Genomic DNA, 23137 nt, shown 5'->3' with positions numbered 1-23137 from the left:
TCTCCTCTCTTGATTTCATATTTTGAGTCGTAGAATATTTCCTTTGATGTCTCTTGGTTGTATTTCCTTCTCCATGGAGTAATTCTCTAGATGTTACTAGTACGAAGTAGTTACGATGTATTTATTGATATATGAACTATGCATTTGTTCCTTTCTCTATTCTATGATATGTTTACTCTTTGTTCTTGTTTGAATGTATATGTGTGTTAAATGAAATAGGATGTGGAAGATTGGTCACCATGTAGAAGAGATTCTCTAGATTGTATGACCATGAGGCCTCATGTAACAGGGGTATCCCTTTAAATAGACTTTTTAGAGTCACCATCTTGAAAGGAGGTTGATTCATTGCAAAGGATAACTATCATAGAGCTTAATGTGCTTGCTCCAATTTGATGCAAGGAAGTAGGGTAAGTAATATAGATCATATGACTGTGGGGTCTTATACAACAGGAGTATTCCTTTAAGCGGACTTTCTAATGTTTATACTTTATTTAATAGCGTTGAATTTGTGGTAGACACTCCGATATAGTCCTCCCGGGTTCATATTGGTAATTTGGATAGAAATTCCTACAATCAAGTAAATATATAAATAGAAAAGTAAACAATACTTAGGGTGTCAACTAGCATCGTAATAAAACTGAAATCCTAGAATCGTTTCCCCAATCCAATATCTTCAACCACTAGCTTTTCCTTAACCTCCTCTACTCTAGACCCTCTCAAATCTTTCCCTCTTGCTCTCTCAACTCAATCTCTCTTTCTCTCTCAATCTCTCAAACTAACACACACTTTCGACTTTCTATATAACTAATTTTACAAACTCAAATAGTATTTAATCAATTATCTATATAAATTAATATTTTATTACTTAACGATAAATCATACACACTTCATCACGCTTAAACTTAAAAAATGATCATTACAACTATTTAGTATTTTTGCCACATGAATAAAAAAATATACAGCGGAATTCCTAGTGACGTTGATCTGACAAATCAATATGGAATCAGAGTATAGACATGTGTTATGGTGATGAAAAATTTTAAGTAATATAAAATAATTAAATCTTCTAACAACTTAGAGACGCAAGTAGATTTAGGGCCAACATTGACAATGAAATTTTTTATAGCTTAGACATTTTCTAACCCTTAGGTCTTAAAAAAATCACCCTACTTGACTTTCATGCAGCCACATTTGATAATGGGGTTAGAACAATACGTAGTAAAATGGTAATCCAATTGTAGTTTGTTTTAGAATTATATAAATTCCATTCTGCCAACATGATGGTGCTGCAATTTCAAACATTCTGCACGCAAATCTATAATTGCAACAGTTTCTCATCTTAAACTGCTAATGTCGTTTCCTTTCACAAGGAAGGATTTCCCACACGGATTGATTTAATACAACGGGAAAGTTCATATAACAACAAATGGATCTTGTAGTGCTTGCTGCCTTGCCAATGCCAATAATCCAACAATAAAAATCGCACAAAGAACAGCAAATGAAGACCCTTTCTCAGGCCTCTTTCCTGGTTATCCTGTCGTTAAAACAAGAGCAGGATACCCACCGTTCAAAAAGTCGCAGTTGGTTCAAAAAGACAGCAGTGGAGTAACCAAAAGGAATTTTTCTCACCTGAAGCAGAGAATGCCCAGAGCTGTGGTTATCTCATGGATAACGGACGTGGCAAAATGCAGGTAGAGTCCCACTGTTGTTAAATAAAAGGGTTCAAACAACAAAGAAAGCAAGCTACAAAAAAAGACTAAGAAAAAAAAAAGAGGCCGTATAGAATGTAAGTATCAATTTTAAGAGGAAGCAACTGTCACATGAACTAACTGTTAGATCATTACAATTCTTAGTTGTATATAACTTTGTGAAAAAAAAGTTGTTGATCCACCTCCTGTGGATATTAGACAGTGGAAAATATAATTCTAGCCATTGTGAATTTATACTAGCAAGATCATAGCCGGACCAAGAGAATCCAAGATATTTCTGGCTTCCAAGAGTACATTAATGGTGAATTTGATTTCGTATGAAATTGATAAGGAACAAATAAACGATTCTATGAAAATGAAATTGAAAAGAAAATAGGAATATCTATTTTTTAATTCATGAAAACAAATACATGGATTTTTTTTTTAATTCTGACGCTACATTTGCCCCAATATGAAATATTTTATTCAACTCATTTAGCTTGCATTATCTTGCTTGACCCAATAAACCAACCAGCCTAGGTATCTCAGTTCTTTCAACCTGTCGAGCCTACAAAGCCTGATCAATCTCAACTTGACCAAAGTTAGCTCAACAAATCTACATAGCCCATCCGAGATGCCTGGATTGCTGATCCATCAGATCCAACCAACACATTCAATCACCTAAAAGACTATATTAGTTACCTAACTTGCTCAACCTAAGCATTTACTCACTACTGTTCAACCCACTCAACTAGTTTAGTTTGTTTAATCCTCTCAGCTCAACTAGTGTGCCACTCAACCAATGCATTTGGCATGCTCAACCAACCGTTGTATCCAAATCATCAACCCTCACAATGCATCCAACCACGTAGCCTAATTCAACTCATTGGTTTGATGCATTCAACCCGCCTATCTTGATTGGTTCATCCAGCTGAGCAATCTAGATTACCCAGCCCAGATGATCATATGAGCCCAACTAGCTTATCAAGCTGGCTCAATCCATTCGGTCCAAACCAGCTTACTCAACTGCCCAGCTTACTTGACTAGCCTGTACAATCATTATTGCTCATTCGTCAGCCAGACCAATTGAGTCGTCCCAACCACTCAACTTTATTGGCTTATAATACATTCTTAGGAAAATGGAATGAAAAAAGAATAAGCATCTTTGGAGAATGGATAAAGGAGAAATAGTTATTTCTTTGAATAGGTAAGCCATAACTAAAAAGAAAAAAATAGGGAATCTATGTTCCATTGGAATCAGTAAATTCCAATCTCATTTTTGAAATGAAAAATAGAAATATATTTATTCCATGTAAATTCATAGGAAATAAAATAGGTATGCCTATGAACCAAACACATCATAGGGTTGTTTTCGTAATCTGAATATAGATAAAGTAAATTACCTGTGAACAAGCAATACACAAGGAGGACAATGTACTCATCTACTAGAGGTTCTCTGCACAAGGAAGAAAAACTCTCATGTAATGAAATAATCGGCTGCCCAACATTATTGAAGATTTCATAAGCATTATATATGCCTGGTATGCAAGAAACAAAATATACCCATCATTGAGCTTGGCAGTTAGAGCATTTGCAATAGCAAGAGGAAGAAACAGTAGAGACTGTCGACAAGAAAATCAGTGAGTGAAATATTTCCAAATTTCATTCATAAATCCACATGGTAAGAAAATTTAATGCATGGATAATCTTATATATATATATATATATATGCAGAAACAATAAACTTAGAGATAGGTATGTACCATGCACATTCCAGTCTTCAAACCCTTGGGTTCATCACATAGGTGTGCAAGAATCATCCTCCCCTGTCAATGTTCTCATATTTAGGGAAAAAAAACATGGTTGTCTTTCTTTTATTTAAAAAAACAAGACTGATGTAGTGCTAGGTCTTAACACAGCTTATTACTGACTACTACCCAATATGCTACAGATCATATGGAGCTATTTATTTGGATCATAAGAGAAGTACAGCTCTTTTCTTTTGTTGTGCAAAAGAAAAATACAACCAATACATTGAAAGGAGAAATTATCAAAATAGGTAGATGAACTCAGAATTGGTACTATAAACTTTGATAATTGGAAGATACGTAAATTGTTTTATGCATGTGATGTGCATTAAATTTACTAGGAAGAAAATCATAAAAGCATTAGAGTTCATAGAACTATTGTGAAATAATTATAGAACAAGAAGCTAACTATTGTTTCATTTATCCACAAAATTACAAACTAGACATGCACGCGTACATGTCTAGCATTAACCTAATTTCATTATAGTTACTTCTTACTTGTACAGGTAGCAAAATCACACAAATACTTAAAGATAACACATTCTTTTACATCAAATCATGAGGTATCATACCACAAGAAAGCCAAAAGCAAATCCAGTTCCAACTATAAGCAAATGTGGATGCTCACGCATAACATCTGAAGGGGACAAGTACGACCTACATACAACTTCAAAAATATGATATAAACAAAATTTTGAAGTGATGAAACTTGAAAACTTAAGTTAATTATCAAGATTTAATGTATCCAACCAGACAAGAACTCCTGCCATTAGCACACCAAAAGGATAGACCTGATAAGAAAGAAAATTCATTAAAGAACCTCGAAATTTCAATAGCTCAAAAAGTGAAAGGAGACTGCCTATAAACTTACCATTGCTAGTGCTAACAACATGCTTCCTTTTCTTGCTCGAACAACCTTGTTGACATTACTAATGCTGCACAACGCAAACAATCAATAATGAAATCTGATCCCAAGAAAACAGGAAAAGAAAAGCAATTTTAGCAACCATATAATACACTAATAGGTTAAATTAATAAAAGTTTCTTTTTAACCACAAAATAAGCAGGTTGTAGTAAGTTGTATAACTTAGGCCAGAGAACCTTTTCAGGATGAAAGAAAACCTTTACAAAACTAGAGTTAAAATTAATGTGAATAATCTCTGAAAAACTTGAATGCTACCAGAGGTAATCAGGATTTCAGTGACTTGGCTAGAAAAAGTACATACAGATTTTTCTTTTGTTTTTTGTTATATCTTAGTTTTTAATAAAGAATATTGTACCTATAAATCTGATCCCTTTTTTTATTATTTTGGTCTTAATCCAACTGCATAGTAGCAAACTGGGGCACCATGTGTATATCTTGCTGTTATGTCCACCTTCATTGGCGGCTTTATTGTAAGGCATGTAAAAGGTGTATGTAAAACATAAGGTATTAGTTGAGCTACTGTGCCTATTATACAGTTAAAAGCATAAAGCTGGTAGGTTTTCACCAAAACTTGAGAGCGGAGTGATTAACCTCTTTGTTCAAGAACCTAAACACCATGATTTAAGGTTTAACCTTCGCTTTGATGAATAAGGCTCTAATTGAACTCTAACTCAACGAAGGCTATATTTACCTTTCCATTCCTCTACTTGTGTTACTTCATATATACATAGAATCTTTTGTGTGATTATCGCATGCTAATTTTATCTGCCATGACTATTGTTTATATTAAATTATTAATACATGCTCAGAGTTGGTTGTGTTGATGATGCATGCTTAGGGTTGTTATTCTTATTTGATGACGTGTTTAGAGAGAATACTTTTACATGTTACTTGTTCTAATATGTAATATGCAAAACATTTACCCTAGTACTATTGTTGCCTAACTACATATCACATTACTTCAGGGATATTATAGCATGTGACCAGTTAGGATCATCAGTGCCTAATTGGAAAACATGACCTTAGAGATGTGAATGCATGCTGGTTAGGACTGCCAATGCCAAAATAGGAATGGTGTGACCTCAGTGACAGTTATCCTGAAGAGGCCTTTTGAGTCAATAAGTGTTCCACCCATCTTGTGTTGATTATGAGATGCGGCCATGAGCATTGAGATATACATGATATTTGTATGTCTTTGTCATATTTTTGAGATTGACAAACCTATGGTATTGTTGTGCATTTTAAGCTATTTTTCTTGGACTTCGTGCATTATTCTCTATATAGATGTCTCATTTTTTATAGTTCCAACTATATGGGGTGAGCTTTGTTCCTTAGTATTGCCCCATTTAAAAATAAATTCAAGGAAGCTACAGGAAAGAAACAGAACTATGATATCAATTCTATGGCTATAACAAGGACAACGAAACAATCAGGAAACTGGTTACATAAATTAGTTAACTACAAAAATCAGAATGTGAAGTATAAGTTATCATAGAGTATCAAATTAAAAATCTTATAATCCACAAATTAAATATATTCCAGGCATATATAGTGTATCAACCTCGTATTAATGAGACATTCTTCTTTACAAAATTAAAAAATCACAAAACATATAAAACACAGATTATATTCTTGTTAGAACTTATAAGCACTATATTCCAGATGAATATAGAGTTACCAAATATGTCATCTGATGCATAATTATATATCATTGCAAAGATACTTACTGGGAGGTAATAGTCAGAATTATAGCAAAAGAAATAATAATGAACACAACTCTCACTTACTTGGAGCTAATAGTCGGAATTACAGCAAAAATAATCATAATGAACAACACAACTCCATAAGTAGGAATCTCTGTAACAAAGAAAACACTATAATTTGGCAGGTGAAATTGTAGATAACAGCATGAGGCATTTGAGTGCAACAACAATGAATTGAAGAACACGAACAAATGTCAGGTAATCATTGAACAACGATAATTGTCACTCAATAGATGGGAATAAAATGTTCATAACAAATATTTCTGTAGCCGCTGGTATTTTCGTCCATTTTACCATCTTAAAATAGTTCATACAAACAATATAAGTTACCCTTATGCAAAAGAAGAAGCATACATAAAGAACTCGTGCAATTGCAATCACTCCGAATAGCACATATAATGATCATACTAGTGCAACCATCCAATATCAGTTGATTTTTTTTCCAAAAGAAGAACCATATGGTAAGCTGTGAATCATACAATTTTTCTAGTTAATATTAGTTGAAACTATAATTCCTTTTTCTTGAAAGTTTTAAGCAGGAGATGGACAAGTATCCACTTCTTTCCATATTTTTCTCCTCTATTCTAATAACTTTTCACATATTAACATTATTTCTCTTAAAAATGAGACAGTATGCCTCACCAGATCCAGCCACTGGACACATCTCAGTGATGATTAGTAGAACATCAATATGTTATTATGTCATTGCCATGCCAACAAGGCTCCACATCAGTAGTAAGGAATAAATGTATATTCAAGGCTGTGAATTACTTTAACTAGCTGAAATACGGAAAATCATATTACTAGTTATGGACAATATATTTTTTTTGTTGATATTAGTTTAAACTTTAATCTAGCCTTCCTTTTAGTTGAATCAGTTTTTAGAACAAGATGAGCAAGCACCAATGCCTTCCATGTTTTTCTCCCTTTCTCTTATACTGTTTTTAATTAGCATAATTTTCTGACAATGCAACAGAATGCCATACAATTCAGAAACTTAACCCAAGTCAATAATGATTGGCTGAACATCAGTCTATCATATGCTTATTTGCCACAGCAGCAGTAAATAAGAATGAATAGTTGTCTTTAATTGTAATTATATTTGAATAATTTTAATTAGAATTAATATGAAATGGATCTACCATGGATCAAGGGATTAGGAATATTATTTGTAACTGATCTAAATTAATTAATTAATTCAAGTAAATACTCATGTACACCGAAATCATAGGGGAGCAAATTATAAGAGTTGGCTATCTATATGTAATTTTTTTTATATCAATAATAGTCAAGTATTAATCTCAAAATAGTTCTGCTTTCTTATTTTCTCTTCTTATCCTCTCTTTCAAGAAGATAGGTGATCTAAGAATGCTACCTATCCTCACTAGTAAAACTCTAGGAATTCCAGGATCAGTGGGGCATTCCTTACATACTACAGGTGAATAGAATAGTGAGAGTTAGATATCTTCTTGGAAGAAAGGGTAACGTGAGAAGAGGGGACTATTTTGAGATCAATACTTGCTTTTTTACTATTGATGCAAACATTATGCAAATATATGCATTAAGCCAACACTTATAATTCAGTCTCTTGTGAATTTGCAAGACTACTTAATTGAATCGATATAGTAAAATTAGACCAGTTATAAAACATATATTTCCAAGTCTGGTGTTCTTTGAGTACAACAAGAGGATAGAATAGTATTCTTTCAAAGTTAGAGGTCTTCTTGGAAGAGAGATGTAAGTTTTGAAGAGACGATAAGATGAGAGTATTTTGATATCAATGCTTGCTTGATTATGATTGATGTAATCATTGCATGCAAATATCTATGTGTATAGTCAACTCTTAGAACTTGCTCTCCTATGAATTTGTAAGATTTAATCGAATCAAGCTAGTAAACTTAGGTCAGTAGTAAAAAACATTTCTAATTTGTGGTCCATGGCAAACCAATTCCTCATTTACCATACAACAACAGCAACCAAGCCTTATCCGACTAGGTAGAGTCGGTTATATGGATCCTTTTACGCCATTGGGTTATATCGTATATAATATAATCATCATCTATATTTCAATAAATTTTATCTTGTTTTATTGCCGCTAACCAAATCTTTTTTTGTCTTCCTCTTCCTCGTTTGATGTCACTTAACTAGAGTATTTATTGGTCATTTAAGTACATGCTCGTACTATCTTAAACATGTCTCTCAGAATTTCCCCTCAATACATGCAACTCCGACTTTCTCTCTAATACTCTCATTTCTTATTATGCCCATTTTCATGTCCCCATGCAAAGTCTGACTATAACGTATCGGCAAGAACCGCTAAGGTGATGTGTTAAATAGACAAAAGTTCTCACATCATAGGTTGGATAAAAACAAATATTATAGGAAAACAAATAGTATTAGATTTAGAACATGGAACATAAGAACCCTCATTAGTAAATCAATGGAGGTAGTGATACGATGATTAGGAGAAGAGTTAGTATTTTGTGTGTACAAGAGACAAAATAAATAGGCGAGAACGCAAAGATGATAGAGAACTTAGGTTTTAAGTTGAATAAAAATAAGAAATGAAGTGGGTATAGTTGTAGATAGTTCGTGGATAAAATTGTATGAGTAACTAGAAAAGGGGATAGAATTATAGCTCTTAAGATAATAATAATAGCGAAAGAAGCTATGAACGTAATTAGCATATATGCACCGCAAGTAGGATTAGATGAAGCTACAAAATCAAGGTTTTGGGACAACCTAGATAACGTATCAAAACATTCCGCCAAATGAAATGATTTTAATAGAAGGTGATCTAAATGAACATGTTGAAGCGAAAAATGAGGAATATAAAAATACATAAGGGTTATAAGTTTGGAAGGATAAATGAAGGAAAAACTATATTGGATTTTGTGATAGTATATGACATTATATTAGCTAATACTTTTTTTAAACAAAGAAAAGAACACTTGGTCACGTTCAAAAGTGGAAATAATAAATCGTAAATTAACTTTCTTATGATTAAGAAGAATGATAGAAAGATTTATAAAGATTACAAATTCATCCCTGTAGAGAGTTTAAACACCCATCAAGGTCATTCCTCATTTACAATATAACTAAAAATAAATAATTACTTATTCTTCAATACTACTATATGGAGCCTTGCTGACATGACAAGTAAGCATATAACAATCATTGAAGAGTAACAATGCAAAGATTTATAAATTGAAGTGAAATAAATCAAAAGGGTATGACTGAAAATTAAAATCTCAAGTACTCGTGCATGCAGCAGATAATACAAAGGATAGTAGACAGATAACTGTGTATTATATTCTTAAGGATGAAAAACTACAGGATTTTTCACAGAGAGATGGAAATCGAGAATAATCTAAACTCAGCTCAAGCCTACCCTGATTGAGAAATGCTTTGCTAAAATTTGTTCAGACTTACTGCTATCAAATGGCACCCAATCCATGAGAGGAATAGATTTTCTGAAATCCTCTGCCCACCATTCAGCTCCTAACAAAGGTCATTGTATAGAGATAAATATTTTTCAGAAAAACTGGATAATGCATTCATTTTTTAAGTGCAGAAACAAAACAGAATTTAGTCAAAACGTACCCAAAAAGAATGTAATCCAATGACAAACATATATCAACATGAGGCCTTCTGTAGGTCCATTGAATATTGGAAGAATAAGTGTATTTGTAAAGAAGCTGTGACATAAATGGCTGAATTTCAGTAATGCATATATAAACAATAACAACCACCAAGCATTATCCCACTAGGTGGGATCAGTTATATGGATCTTTCTACGCCATTGGACTCTATCCCCTATTATATTATCATTTATATTTAAATAAATTTTATCTTGTTTTATTATTGCTAACCAAATTTTTTTTGTCTTCCTCTTCCACGTTTGATATGGACATTTGTCATAATTTTGTATCGTCTAATTAGAGCATTTCTTGATTGTCTAAGTACATGTCTGTATTACCTTAAACGTGAAAGTACGGGTTCAGTAAAAAGAACAAAAAAAACAAAAAGGCGAACACAGTAGGGCATACAAGTTCAACTAACAAAACCACTATGTATACTGAATGATTAGATGAACTAATGGTTAGGTTAATTTCCTTCTATAGATTAGATGGAATAATTGTGCAGGGTTATAAAACTCACAAAAGCAAGAATATAGAAAATTTGGACTCTTTACTTGCTCTCAGCATTAGTATTTGAATATGAAGCATAAAACTTGGTTAAGAGATTTCTAGATAACAAATAAGGATAAGTACAGGGGGGAAGCTGGAAGCAAATAATCAAATAGGAGAGTTGGCACCTTTTTTCCTTCAAATGTTATTGAACCAAAATTTACAAGTAGATGGGCAACCTAAGTTTGAGTTGGTTTGTTTGTTACCACTGAGACCAAGTAGTATGTCTTATGAACTACCTATAACTAGTATATAGGCCTATTAGGTTCATATCACTATCAAGCACATAACAATATAGGCCATTGTCTTTTTATCTGACAATCAAATGTGACTTTTTAAAATTGTTTTCTTGTTTCTAGTCCTATAGAAATATGTTGTACTAAATTATGATAAGAATTCTAGGAATAAATACAAAAAGATAAAAGATTAAATATGAGGTACAAGTTAAGAAGCACCAAAAAGTGAATAAAAGAAAGTAACAACATGAGAAGCATATACTGTAATCTGTGTCGACATAACTATCCGTGAACCATACAAATCAATCTCCACAGGTTACAACATAAAATCAAAAGATAAAAGTTAAATGTTGGCTGACAAAGTGATGAGAACTCTTAAAATTGGTGAATACTCAAAGAAATGTTCCAGAAGCAATTAGAGGAGAACTTTAAACAATAGGTTCTATCAAGAATTGAAACTCAGGGAAATGCATTTCATGTGCTAAAATAACAAACTTGATGTTTTAATGGTCGATATGCATTGATGGACTAATAAACAATAGCAATATTGTTTCGTTTCAATAATAATTTTCATTATTCTGTAATCAACGGTAACATGTGTAATATAGGATACCTGGAAAAGGATCAACCAAGCATTTGCACATGGATTCATGTCGATTGCTGGTATGTAAGGTTCTATGTAATGAGATTTTAAACATTTTCATCCAGAGGCATTTTCACACTATAAATATACCCTACTATGCAAAAGGTGGTACCAATTGTCATTGTCGTGTCCCATTGCAGTGTTTTGCCTCCATCCATTTTCAGAATGATACTAAGATGAATCATTTCTCTAGTGTAAGAAAATAAAATGTAGTTGCAAGTTGCAATAAGCATAGTTTCATCTTCAAATCTAAAAAAACATATTGGTTATTGGTTGAGACGTGAAATGAAGCCAGAATGTATAACAAATGTCTAGAAAACATCTACGAAGATTTAGCAATCTAGCAATAAATGGAGGTGAACACTGAACGTAACAGTCAAAACAAACAATGAGATACAAGAAAATGGAGCTGCAAACAAAGGACATACTGCTCCCATGTTGCGAAATAAAAAGGTACAGCTGCAATAACCCAAAACCAAAAAGTAGTTCCACCACACATTGCGGTGCTCCCAAAAGCCAAGGCTTCAAACTGATATGAAAAATAATACGTCATGGAACTAAACATCAGAAAATTAATCAACAGAGACAAGAAGAATGACATACAGCACATGTCAGTGCATCACAACCTGCAAATATCATCACTCAAAGTATCAATAAGAATAAAATGTGCATTAGTAAGGCAAACCCTATTAGCAATGAATCTACCATGATCAAAAAGTTCTCCCAATGGACTTGATGAATTGGTCCGCCTTGCTTGTTTACCGTCTACAGCATCAAAAGTCTATGATGACATGATTAATGCATACAAAGTTAGCAAGATATGTTTATATATATAACCATCAATTTTAAACATGTACAAAAGTTTGTTTGAAATCCAAGCTAACTACACATAGGAAAGCTTAGTGCAGAATATCAAGGAATTATACGAACCAGCAAATGTGTGTATAATCAGTATTTCTCTCATAAAGGTTCTTTCAACTGCATGATCCTTTTTATCTTCCATCCATCCCCCTTAATGGCCCAACAATAAGGAAATGAAAATTCAGAATAATCTAATAGCATCAAGTTGATAGAAGTAGAATATTGGGAATATTCCTCATTTTCTCCACCATTAGCTTCTAGAATAAGTATTGGATCTTGTGATCCTACCTTCCAAACCTAAGGAGTGTCTTGTTCCTTTGTAGGGTTCGATCTTGATAACCTTCGATTTAATCACTGTGAATTCATAGTAGAAGGCCACAATTTGAACATGACAGAGCTAAACCTCCAGACCAGTGTTTAAACTACTGTATCGAGCCAATGGAAACGAGCAAAATATCTCGTTCCGCCCGTCGACCAACACCGATACGATCCCGGCACCAAGCCCCATGACAGCTAGGAGGCGTCGTTCAACCCTGCAGCCACAGTAGAGGGGTCGCACAACCCCACAATAGCAGCGGAGGCGTCATGCAACCCTGCGGTCGTCGTGTGACCACGCCACCGCCGCAGAAGGGTCGTGCAACCCCGTAGCAATGCCAGAGTCGCATGAGCTCACAAGTGGTGTCGAATTTCGGTTTTTTTAATTAAAATTTAAGTTAATTATTTTAATGAACTCTTAAGTATGATAGGGATAATCTAAAGAGACTTTATTAAACCCTAATGAAATTATCTAATTAATTTATATTTAATTTATTTTAATTTAAAAATTATAATAAAATGTTTATTTATTTATTTATCTATTTTCATATCTTGTCTTGTTTTAAAAGATTATTTTTTTATATTTGTTGTGCCCAAAGGATGTTTACATATCTCCACAATGGCATGATATTGTCCACTTTAAACCTAGGCCCTCATGGCTTTGCTCTTGGGCTCTCTTCAAAATGCCTCATTCTAATGGAGATATCCTACATCCTTTTAACCCCATGATCTTTCCCAAATCTTTTCAATATGGGACTTTGATTGAATCCGAACAATCCTCCCCTCAAACGAAGGACCACCATTATTCTCATGATCTAGGCCTCCCCGTGAGCATCCAATCACTCTTGACCTGCTTCGGGCCTCCCCGCGAGCATCCCGTTACCCTGACCTGCTTCGGGCCTCCCCGCGAGCATCCAGTCACCCTGACCTGCTCCGGACCTTCCCCACGAGCATCCGATCACCCTGACTCACTCCGGGTCATCCCTCTGAGCATTCGGTTACCCTAACTTATTCCGGGCCTTCCCCGTGAGCATCCAGTCACCCTGACCCGCTCCAGGCCTCCCCGCGAGTATCCACTTCCGGTCACTCTTGACCTACTCCGGGCCTCCCTGCAAGCATCCGGTCACCCTGACCTACTCGGGCCTACCCTCAACTTTGTTCAAGGTCACCCCACATTGCATCTGATCTGGACCATGGCTCTTATACCATTTATTGTGCCCAAAGGATGTTCACATATCTCCACAATGGCATGATATTATCCACTTTGGGTCTAAGCCATCATAGTTTTGCTCTTGGGCTCTCCCCAAAAGGTCTCATTCTAATGGAGATATCCTACATCCTTTTAACCCCATGATTTTTCCCAAATCTTTCCAATGTGGGACTTTGATTGAATCCCAACAATATTATTTATTTTTAAAACATTTATGTTAAATATTTTATTTTTTAATTAATATATTTTATATTTAAAAATTACCAAAACTATATCAGCACGACACGATATGGTACCGAAACTGTAGGACTGAAATCTTGGCATGGGTCAAAATTTTAAACCTTGCTCCATACTACTACTACTACTAAAATTATCTGCTATCTCTATCTAGACCTTCCCATTTCTCAGAAAAATGAGCTCTTAATTTCACTAACTTGCATCCCCTCTCACTATTCCTCTTATAAGTCCTTGTCACCCTAATATTCTATGTTTATTTCATATTCATCTCCAATTCAAATTACTTGTTCAGAGGTACTAACCAATTGATTTGAGGGACACTCCATGGTAGATGAGATATTAAGGCCGTGTTTAGTTTGTTTAGTTGGGGATGTTTTTTGAAAAAAAAGAAATCATTTTTAAGAAAATAGAATTTAAAAGTTGAAAAGATGGATAAAATAAATATTTTTAAAAAAAAATGTAGTAATTTTTTTTAATGACTTTTATTTTCTGAAAACTATAAACTGAAATGGAAGATTTTAACTAACCAAATAAAGCCTAACTTTTTGCTCTAACAATATTTAGGAACTAGTTTCACTACCCTTCTAGTAAATTTACAAATGAACGTACAAGGGAACTCAATATTAAAATATTGTAACAAGTTTGGTAGATAGACAAAAGCCATGATTAGTAGGGGAAGAAAGGAAACACCCAAATCTATAGCGTTGACTATGTTGACACTTTTTATCATTGGCTAAGATTACACTTCCTCACCTTAGTAGCTATTGTTTCAGCAGCCACCCTGTTGACTGGATATCGAAAACACACAAGGAAGTACACAGGAAGCAACCCCTTGTGCTTTTCGCCCAAGAGGAGTATGACCTTGAGTACAAACTGAAAATCACTATTAGGGTTGAAGTAACTTCCTAAGGCATGGTATACTAAATTTAGTTTTACTGTTCTCTAGATAACATGATCATAAGGGTATCAGGTCACTCACTCAGTATTTTGCTTTATCTCTCAATGTATTTTTTTCATTAAATAGATGACAATACCAAATCCTTATGATGAAATTACTTAAATAAGGCTGAAAACATAATCAAACACTTCCAAATGGACACTCCTAAGCATCCAAATGTCAGAGTACCTCAGGATGAAAGTTATTTACTGATCCATAAAAGTACAGAATTTGTTGGTAAATTGAATTATCTTTGTCACATGTCTCATTTACCATGAGCATCATTAACCAATTTATCAAATCTCCATGTCATAACCACTAGATGGTAATTTTAGGAATTCGTAAATACCTTTAAAATGCTCCAAGAAAGAGAGCCCTTGATATTATATTGTGATCGAGACCATCTCTAGACTATATAGGTTACAAAAATGCAAACTGGACAAGTTCTAATTGTGCTTGTACTAAGCCAATAAACTTCTATTATGATAATCGAAATGTGACATGATCTCTAGTTCAATCTTTCATAAGAGCACAAAACACATAAAGATACACCTGTACTGTGTTAGAGAAAAAGTGCAGTACAAAGGATCATTTAGTTCTAATACTTTGTTAGCATATTTACTGACTAAGTCCTTAAGAGAAAAAGTGCAATAGAAAAAGATGATCTAGTTTTAAAATCTGTTAGCATATTTACTTACTAAGACCTTAAGAGAAAAAGTGCAATACAAAATGATCATTTAGTTATAATAATCTGTTAGCATATTACTAATTAAAACATAATTAAATCCTTAAGAGGTTATAGAATTGAACATATAAATAACAAACTGGTATTTATGATTGAGTAGCCTATGTACCACCTAAAGGAAATGATTTAGATGATAAAGCTCTGATAATCAGTGAGTGGCTAATTCATTCCCTTTGTTGACCTATAAAAGGTTTGTTTTATATAAGTGTGTATTATCATGTTTTTCAGCAAGTAACCTATACTTCAGCTGGAAGAAACAAAATCATTGTTTCAGAAATTACTAGGCTCGCACGATTGCCAATGCAAGATTTAGACATTAAAATTACCTCTTTGAAGTTTGAATCATTATGCACAATAAATGTTTTCATCTAGAACAAGTAACTGCTAGATAGTCAATTGAAGAAAAGTGAATAGTCAGGTGGGAAGAACTATGGTATACATGATAACAATCCATCTAACTGATTAAGGGAACCAAAAAAAAAAAACCATCCCATGAATCTATACCATTCTATTAATACAAGAAATTCCCAAATCCAACCCTCATTCTTTACTTAGAGATAAACTCCCCTCAAAATACTTGTTCTATTTTCAAAATCTTGTAAAGAAATTTTCAGAACATAAGACAGTATTCTGAACAAACCTGATATAAGAATAGAAGCAATCCATGAGCAAGGTGAACCCATCTTGGTGGAGCTGTGTCTAGACGAGGTGAATAAATCTGTAAAAGAAACAAGAAAGAGATCCAAAATATAGTAAGTAAAGTAAATAGTAAATACATCTTGCAGTTAGCTACCTAGCAGTAAGCATGAAAGAATAGGAGATTTTTATTTAGCACAACAATAAAAGAATGTAAACAAGGAAAATGGCAAAACCACAAAAGAGATCATCATCCAGTGGTAATAAACTGTAAATAAACCTACACTCATTATGCTACTATATGACCCTATTCCAGAAAAAATATGGGACTGGTGGGTCACGGAAGATAGTTTGGAATGCCGAACATAAAATGATATAGAATATATGGTTCTCATATAAATCAAATTATAACAGGAGATAGTAGCAAACTTTGGCACATAAAAACTTCAAAATGATGGTTTAAGATTGGCCAACTTAGATGAGTAATACATACAGATAAGTGAAAATGAAAACACCACTAGGATCCAACATCCAAGTCAAGAACACCTTTTTAAAAACAGATTAAACTTAAACACATTAAAATTTAGAAAATTACTAATAGAAAGGATCAAAAGAAATGATCATTAACTTACATAGCCGAGAAGTGTTGATATAACTAAGAACATAAGTCCTGTGAGAGTAATCTGGAAGCACATAAAGAGATCACTGCTCCAGCAGGATGAGTCAATTTAAAAGAAATGCATAAAAAGGAGCCACATTTCCAAGGTTCTTACCAGGTTTGGCCTACAAAAGTATCAAACCTATGAGGGTAAAGAAATAAATTGTAGAAAATCTGATGGATGCAACATAAGATACAACTTGAAGTATCATACCAAAAAAAAACTGTTAAAAGAATGTACATAGGGATGTATGTGTGTATTCATAAGGATTTGTGCATGGGTTCTTGAAAACTTTTATATATGGAGGGTAGTATGAAATTGAATTCAGTTAAAGAATTAAAAATGATATTTGTATATGCTTGTGAAATCATCTAGATAGTGAAAAATACAGGTTCTCTTTTGTCCCACTACACTCATTGCGTTGTTCACCAAGAACTAGAGAATTATTGCATATCTGCAGTAATGCAGACATTATGTCTTTACAATTTCTTTATATGATGTCATGTCTAAAAACCTAAAACAACCATAAGTTTGATATATTCATTCAATCCTGGAAAGAAACTTTGGTATTGACAAAGAGCCAAAAGCTAACCGTCAATGCGTGAGAGCTCCTATGTACCAACTGTACTAATAGATGCACCCATTCTCTTGCTAATATAGAGTCGAAGGGCAGTGTACTGCCCAATACACCCACATTCAGTCCTTCTACCCTATGTCCAATGGACATGAGAAGTTATTTCCACAATTAATTGGATGCTAGATGTTGTTTAGGTCTTCCCTCAAATATTATTTCTCTTGTATTCAAGCTCAAAACTATGGCACCAAAACTACAAGGGTTACTTGACAAAAGTAAAGATTGGATAAATTAATCGAGACAAAATTCATTAATGTGTCCATCAATATTGGGGTTTGGCACATAGACTTTATTTGCTTCCAGCAATAAGATCCCACTTATTATGTACTATATATATCATGTGCTTGGCAGTGCATCAATTGTCGATCATGATAAACTATAGGCATTAATCTTACTCTTAAATCTGACAACCATCTAGATGAAGACTTAAATGAAATAGCTCGATGTGTTAATGTATTAGTTTATCGAAATCATTGGACAAATCAGGACTCTTCGGCCCAAAGAGTTGCCAATGCTTGCAGATAAAATATTGGCATGACAAATTTATCTTTTCTGCAGAAGGTCCTTCAAATTGACAGAAGGGAATTACAACGCATCAACAGTTAATACCAACATTGAACTTATGCAAGTGAACATGGACACCTCAATCTTTCGAAATATGCTACATGGTTATGTAAGCATACAAATAACTAACAAAATAAATAATAAAGAATAAATGATAGTATGATCATTTTTCAACCCAAACAAGATAAAACAGTTAAAGCCATACGCCATTGGTAGTACTTACGGCATCCAGAGAGGGAAAAGCGCGACGCAGCGACTCCAAAACGGCTGCAACACATACTTGGCGACTAGCGAGTTATCCACGCCACTGTATTTATATCTATGCAGCGTTGCCACTCCATGGTGCCCAATGTACCCCATTTTCTATCCAACAAGAAGCCGATCCTCCTTCCTCTTAACAATCTTACACCAAGAACCAGATCCAGCGCACACCAGACAACCGAGTTTCACAGTTTGACTATCCAAAAGTACATCGTCTGAATGAAAATAGCAGATCGAATCTAAATTCAAAAAAAAAAACGAAGGGCGGATCAAAATCAAGGAATCCGCAACCTAAGAGCAAATATAAGAGAGATTATAGCAGCGTTTGATACCTTGGGATTGGAACGAGAAGACGGGAAGACAACACGCGCCTCAAGCGAAGGAAGGAGCTCTCTCCTGAAGTCGCGGCATTCTACGATCTGGGAGATGGATCTGCGGAGGGAACCAACAAGCAACAACCACGACTTGTGGAAGGCGCTTTACCTGCTGTCGGTGTCGGCGTTAATAATTTCAAGCCGTGTGCTTTCGCGAACCGGTCGGGGTTGATTGATCCGGAGTCCGGACCAAATAAAAATAATTAAATAATATAGACTCGTAAAATGGAATTATTAGAGAAAATATATTAGGATGGGTTTGGTTTAAACATGTTTCATTTTCATTTTTTAGAAAAATATATATTTTTTAGAAAATAAAAAATGATTTTTCATCATTCTCTATTTTTTTAGAAAATACTATTTATTGTTTTAGAAAACAGATATTAAAAATACAAACCAAATATCATTTTTCATAAATACGTATTTTTCAAAAAATGAAAATAAAAAATGTGCAAACCAAACGCACCCTAAGGGGCTGCTTGTTTGGGGGGTTTGGAATGGGAATGGAATGAAACTTGGTGTTTGGTTTGGGGAAATGATGGTGGGACCTACGGATTCATTCCTCTAAATATAGGAATGGACCATTACTGAGTAATATGGGGGTATGTGAATCATTCCCATTTCATTAATATTTGCAATCATTCCTATTCTCATTCTCATTCCCTTACCCGAATCAAGCGCCCCCTAAGTTTATTATTTATTGTAAGCCATAAGAATGGAATAGGAACGTATATCTTAACTTTTCAGATTTTTATTAAATCCAGTAAATAAATATTTTAAATATCTAAATTATATATCATAATTTTAAAATTATAAAATCACATATTCATTTTTTATTTTCAAATTAATTCGACTGGAAAAATAAATCAGTTGAATCGATTTCATTCTATTTTAAAAATCAATCAATCAATTTCGACCTAAATCGGTTGATAGATCTAGAGACCTCAGAATAATATGAAAATCAATTCATGTATGTTCGTCTAGTTCTCCTGATTGTAAAAATGCTATTAAACATCAATTTGATCCAATATATTGAGAGCAATGATTTTTTGAATATAAATTAATTTTTCAAATATATTTGTATTCAAAAATCGTTGCTCTCAATATATTGCGCCAAATTGATATTTTATAGTATTTTTACAATAAGGAGAACTAGATGAATACATAGGATCTGGTTTCACTTCATTGCGAGCTCTCTAGGTCCATCAACCAATTTTGACCGAATGAACCTATATTGATTTTATTTACATTCATTCAGCCATAGTTTAAAAAAAATTACTGCTCTCAAGGTCATTTCAAGGTCTCTAAGTCCATCAATTAATTTCAGCAAAAATTGATTGATGGACATAAAGACCTCTAAAATGACATAAAAACAGTTCATGTGTGTTCCTCTAGTTCTGCCAATTGTAAAAATACTATCAAAAATCAATTTGACCAAATATATTGAGAACATTAATTTTTTAAACATAAATTAGTTTTTCGAATACATTTATATTTAAAAAAACACTACTCTTAATATATTTGGTTAAATTAATATTTGATAGTATTTTTATAATTAGGAGAATTAAATAAACACATAAAAATTGATTTCACGTCATCAGCCGGTTTGAGCCGAAATTGACTGATAAATTTTTTTTTCAAACATATAAAAAGAAATCAATTCAACTGGAAAATATTTTTAGTGAAATTGATTTAAGGATGAGAGTAAAATGGGAAATGGATATATAATTGGATAATTTTAAAACTATAATACGTGATTTAAGTATTTTAAAAATTTAGCTACTGGTTTGGCAAAAAGAGATTAACTTTTTCTTATAATTAATTTATAAGGCAATGTATTTTTGAGTATATTTTTAAGAAAATATTTTTTATTATTTATACTTTCTAAAAAATGAGTTTGGATCTTTTAAAAGAAACATATTTTTTTTTTCAAAAAAATATTTATATTTTTTGTATTAACTAAAATAAAATGTATTATTGACTGTAACTTTCCATTACTCAAAAATTCAAAAACGGGAAAAAAAATCAAACAAAGAAAGTCTGAAGTGTGAAATTAAAGTAACCGAACACCTTAGCACCGGTTCTTAAAATTGAGACACACAAGTTTTTGAAAATAAGAAAAATGATGACTTTTTATGGTTGCCTTGACTAGTATCTCCTTGTATATATACATCATTCTGTATATATATACACCATGTGTATTTTTTAAAAAATAATTTAAATACTCTAATCTTAAATCCTAAATTTTAAAATCTAAACCCTTAGATCTAAAAATAATTTTAAAAAATATACTTGATACTCATAATATCTTATGTGCACTATAAAACGTGAAAAGTAATATTTTTTTGTATATGAGAAATGTTATGTAGCACAACCTGTCCTGTGAACATTTAATGTAATTTTTTTTATACTTAATATTATAGTATAATCTTGAAATTCTAAAGTCAAAATCGTAAATGGTTAAATCCTAATTTTTTTTAAAAAAAAAATAATGTGCATTGCGCAGTTACGCGCGTGAGCATTTAATTTAATTTTTTTATAAAAAAAATAGAGGATACGATTTAGAATTTAGGTTCAGAAGTTATGACATAGTATTTAAACTACAGAAATTATATATAAAAATTATTAACACATTATTCGGATAAAATTAAAATTTTAAATAGTTTTATATAAATTTGAATCACAGATTTATTTTTAAAATTTCAATTTAATTGGCATTAGTGGAATAAGTAATTGTTTGTCATAACTTCAGCTGTATGTAGTACTACTTATTCGACCACTCTTTTAAAGCTATTATCCTTCGGCCAAAGTAACTCGTCGATCGTAATTCAATTTTCACATCAAATGTCTGTAAATTGACAATCCTTTTTTCAAAATTTTCTGTGGAATCATATCGATAATCTCAAAAAAAATTAAAAAAAAAAATAAATTGACAATCCTTTTCTATTTTTTGTAAATTTTGTTGATTTATTTAGTGATGGAGCCCGAACAGTTGAGCTACTGGGGTTGAGTTTGTTTCCGAGCTATGGGCAACAATAGTTGGCGCCATCATCTTAGGCTGTCTTCCTTTATCTATCACATTTTTCTTTTTTTCTTATTGAAAAAAAAGATAATTCTTGAGTATATCCCTACACCTCTATGCTTGCAGATCATTTTACTAAATCATTGACTAAAGAGTCATTTCAAGGATATGTGAAGTATTTGGTGTTGGTCCTGTGTAAGCCGGCTATAGGGGTTAATAGTCTACCAATAAATTTAACACTTTCTTTTGTAATTTTCTTAGCAAGGACACACACTCATTAAACAATAAAAATAATTAGCATAAAAGAAAAGTAAGAGACAGGGGTTTTACTTGGTTTATAATGTAGGTGATTACTAATCCAAGACAAAATAAAGGACACTAAAGATCTCCTTTCTTGGAGGTGGAGAAGCCCCTTACAAAAGTGAAAGTATGAACAACTAAAACAAAATTACAAAAATAAAGTACAAGTGTGTTGTCTTGAACTTCAAAGACCAAGGCTCTATTTAGAGCCCACTGGTCGAAGTTTGTCATTAGCTAACGTGGTAGCTCTGGAGCACCTAAACCCGATCTGCCCCTGGACATGATCGCCTCAATTCATTTTGCAATGACTCTTCGTCGATAGTTTATCAAGTCCAGGGCGCGTAGACCCGATCTAGGTGCCTAGAGTCTTGCTGACGTGGACACCAACCTGATCTTCACTACAATGGTTCGCTGACATGGCCGGGACATCTCGGGTGCCTAGACTTGGTCTAGGCGCGAGTCTAGGTGCTTGGGCCTTGTCCAAGTGCCTGGACACAGCCAACTCAGGTTGACTTGTCCAGTTGCTTGGGTGATTTTCCAACCATTCAGAGTTGAGATTATCTGAACCCAGCTTCAGCCTTTTTTTTTTAGCAGTCTTCCTCCCCAACTTCTTATCCCACGGAAGCACCACGCACACCCTTCTTATCCACTGATGTATTCTTCTACAGCTCCTCGTCCCTCGGATATATCGAGCTCGTCAACTCGCTTCCCGTGTCATCCTTCTCGCTTACTACGTCTTCCGTTTTACTTCTTTTATTCCCAAGTACCTGCATACTTAGACACAAGACATTAAAGTGCAAAGCCTAACTTAACTCGGTTGATCATATCAAAACTCATCTGGGGTACTTACATTTGGGACTTCATAAAATGTAGCACTTTGTAATGACAATTGGATATATGAAAATGTCATGATTTATTCAGTGTATATGTTGTTGTTATATTTTTGGATAAAGTCTCAATGAGCATGTTGACAGGTGAAGATTGGTTCACTCATATGAATAATCATCTCTATTTGTTAAGTATAAATAGAGGTAAACTATTACTTATGGGGCATCTTATGTAACTATGAATAGAGACATACCCATAAGTTGGGGTTACCTTGATAGTTGTATTAAGATGAAATCATTTA

The 23137-nt window shown here is 33.4% G+C and overlaps 1 protein-coding gene across 3 annotated transcripts; it reads right to left on the bottom strand.

Moving 5' to 3' along the window:
- Nucleotides 1–1216: 1216 nt before the first annotated feature.
- Nucleotides 1217–18799, bottom strand: LOC121984158 (choline/ethanolaminephosphotransferase 1-like). 3 transcript variants are annotated; one of them, XM_042536968.1, is made up of 19 exons: nucleotides 18645–18799; nucleotides 18275–18551; nucleotides 16968–16977; nucleotides 16827–16877; nucleotides 16199–16276; nucleotides 11959–12034; nucleotides 11857–11879; nucleotides 11682–11782; nucleotides 9788–9882; nucleotides 9617–9685; nucleotides 6209–6278; nucleotides 4368–4431; nucleotides 4247–4287; nucleotides 4069–4153; nucleotides 3452–3514; nucleotides 3252–3310; nucleotides 3092–3144; nucleotides 1630–1702; nucleotides 1217–1534 (listed from the first exon to the last, which is right to left on the bottom strand). In XM_042536968.1, exons 2-19 carry the CDS (start codon nucleotides 18409–18411, stop codon nucleotides 1513–1515), a joined length of 1170 nt encoding a protein of 389 aa, XP_042392902.1. In that variant the 5' UTR covers nucleotides 18412–18551; nucleotides 18645–18799; the 3' UTR covers nucleotides 1217–1512. The 3 variants fall into 3 exon arrangements, with proteins under 3 accessions (XP_042392902.1, XP_042392904.1, XP_042392903.1); XM_042536970.1 differs by having other exon boundaries at nucleotides 16827–16864; nucleotides 18275–18508; XM_042536969.1 differs by lacking the exon at nucleotides 16968–16977 and having other exon boundaries at nucleotides 18275–18527.
- Between the last annotated feature and the right edge of the window lie 4338 nt (nucleotides 18800–23137).

The sequence above is a fragment of the Zingiber officinale genome, chromosome 5B, assembly GCF_018446385.1.
Source record: "Zingiber officinale cultivar Zhangliang chromosome 5B, Zo_v1.1, whole genome shotgun sequence".
NCBI lineage: Eukaryota > Viridiplantae > Streptophyta > Magnoliopsida > Zingiberales > Zingiberaceae > Zingiber > Zingiber officinale.
This window is presented reverse-complemented; position numbering and strand designations above follow the sequence as displayed.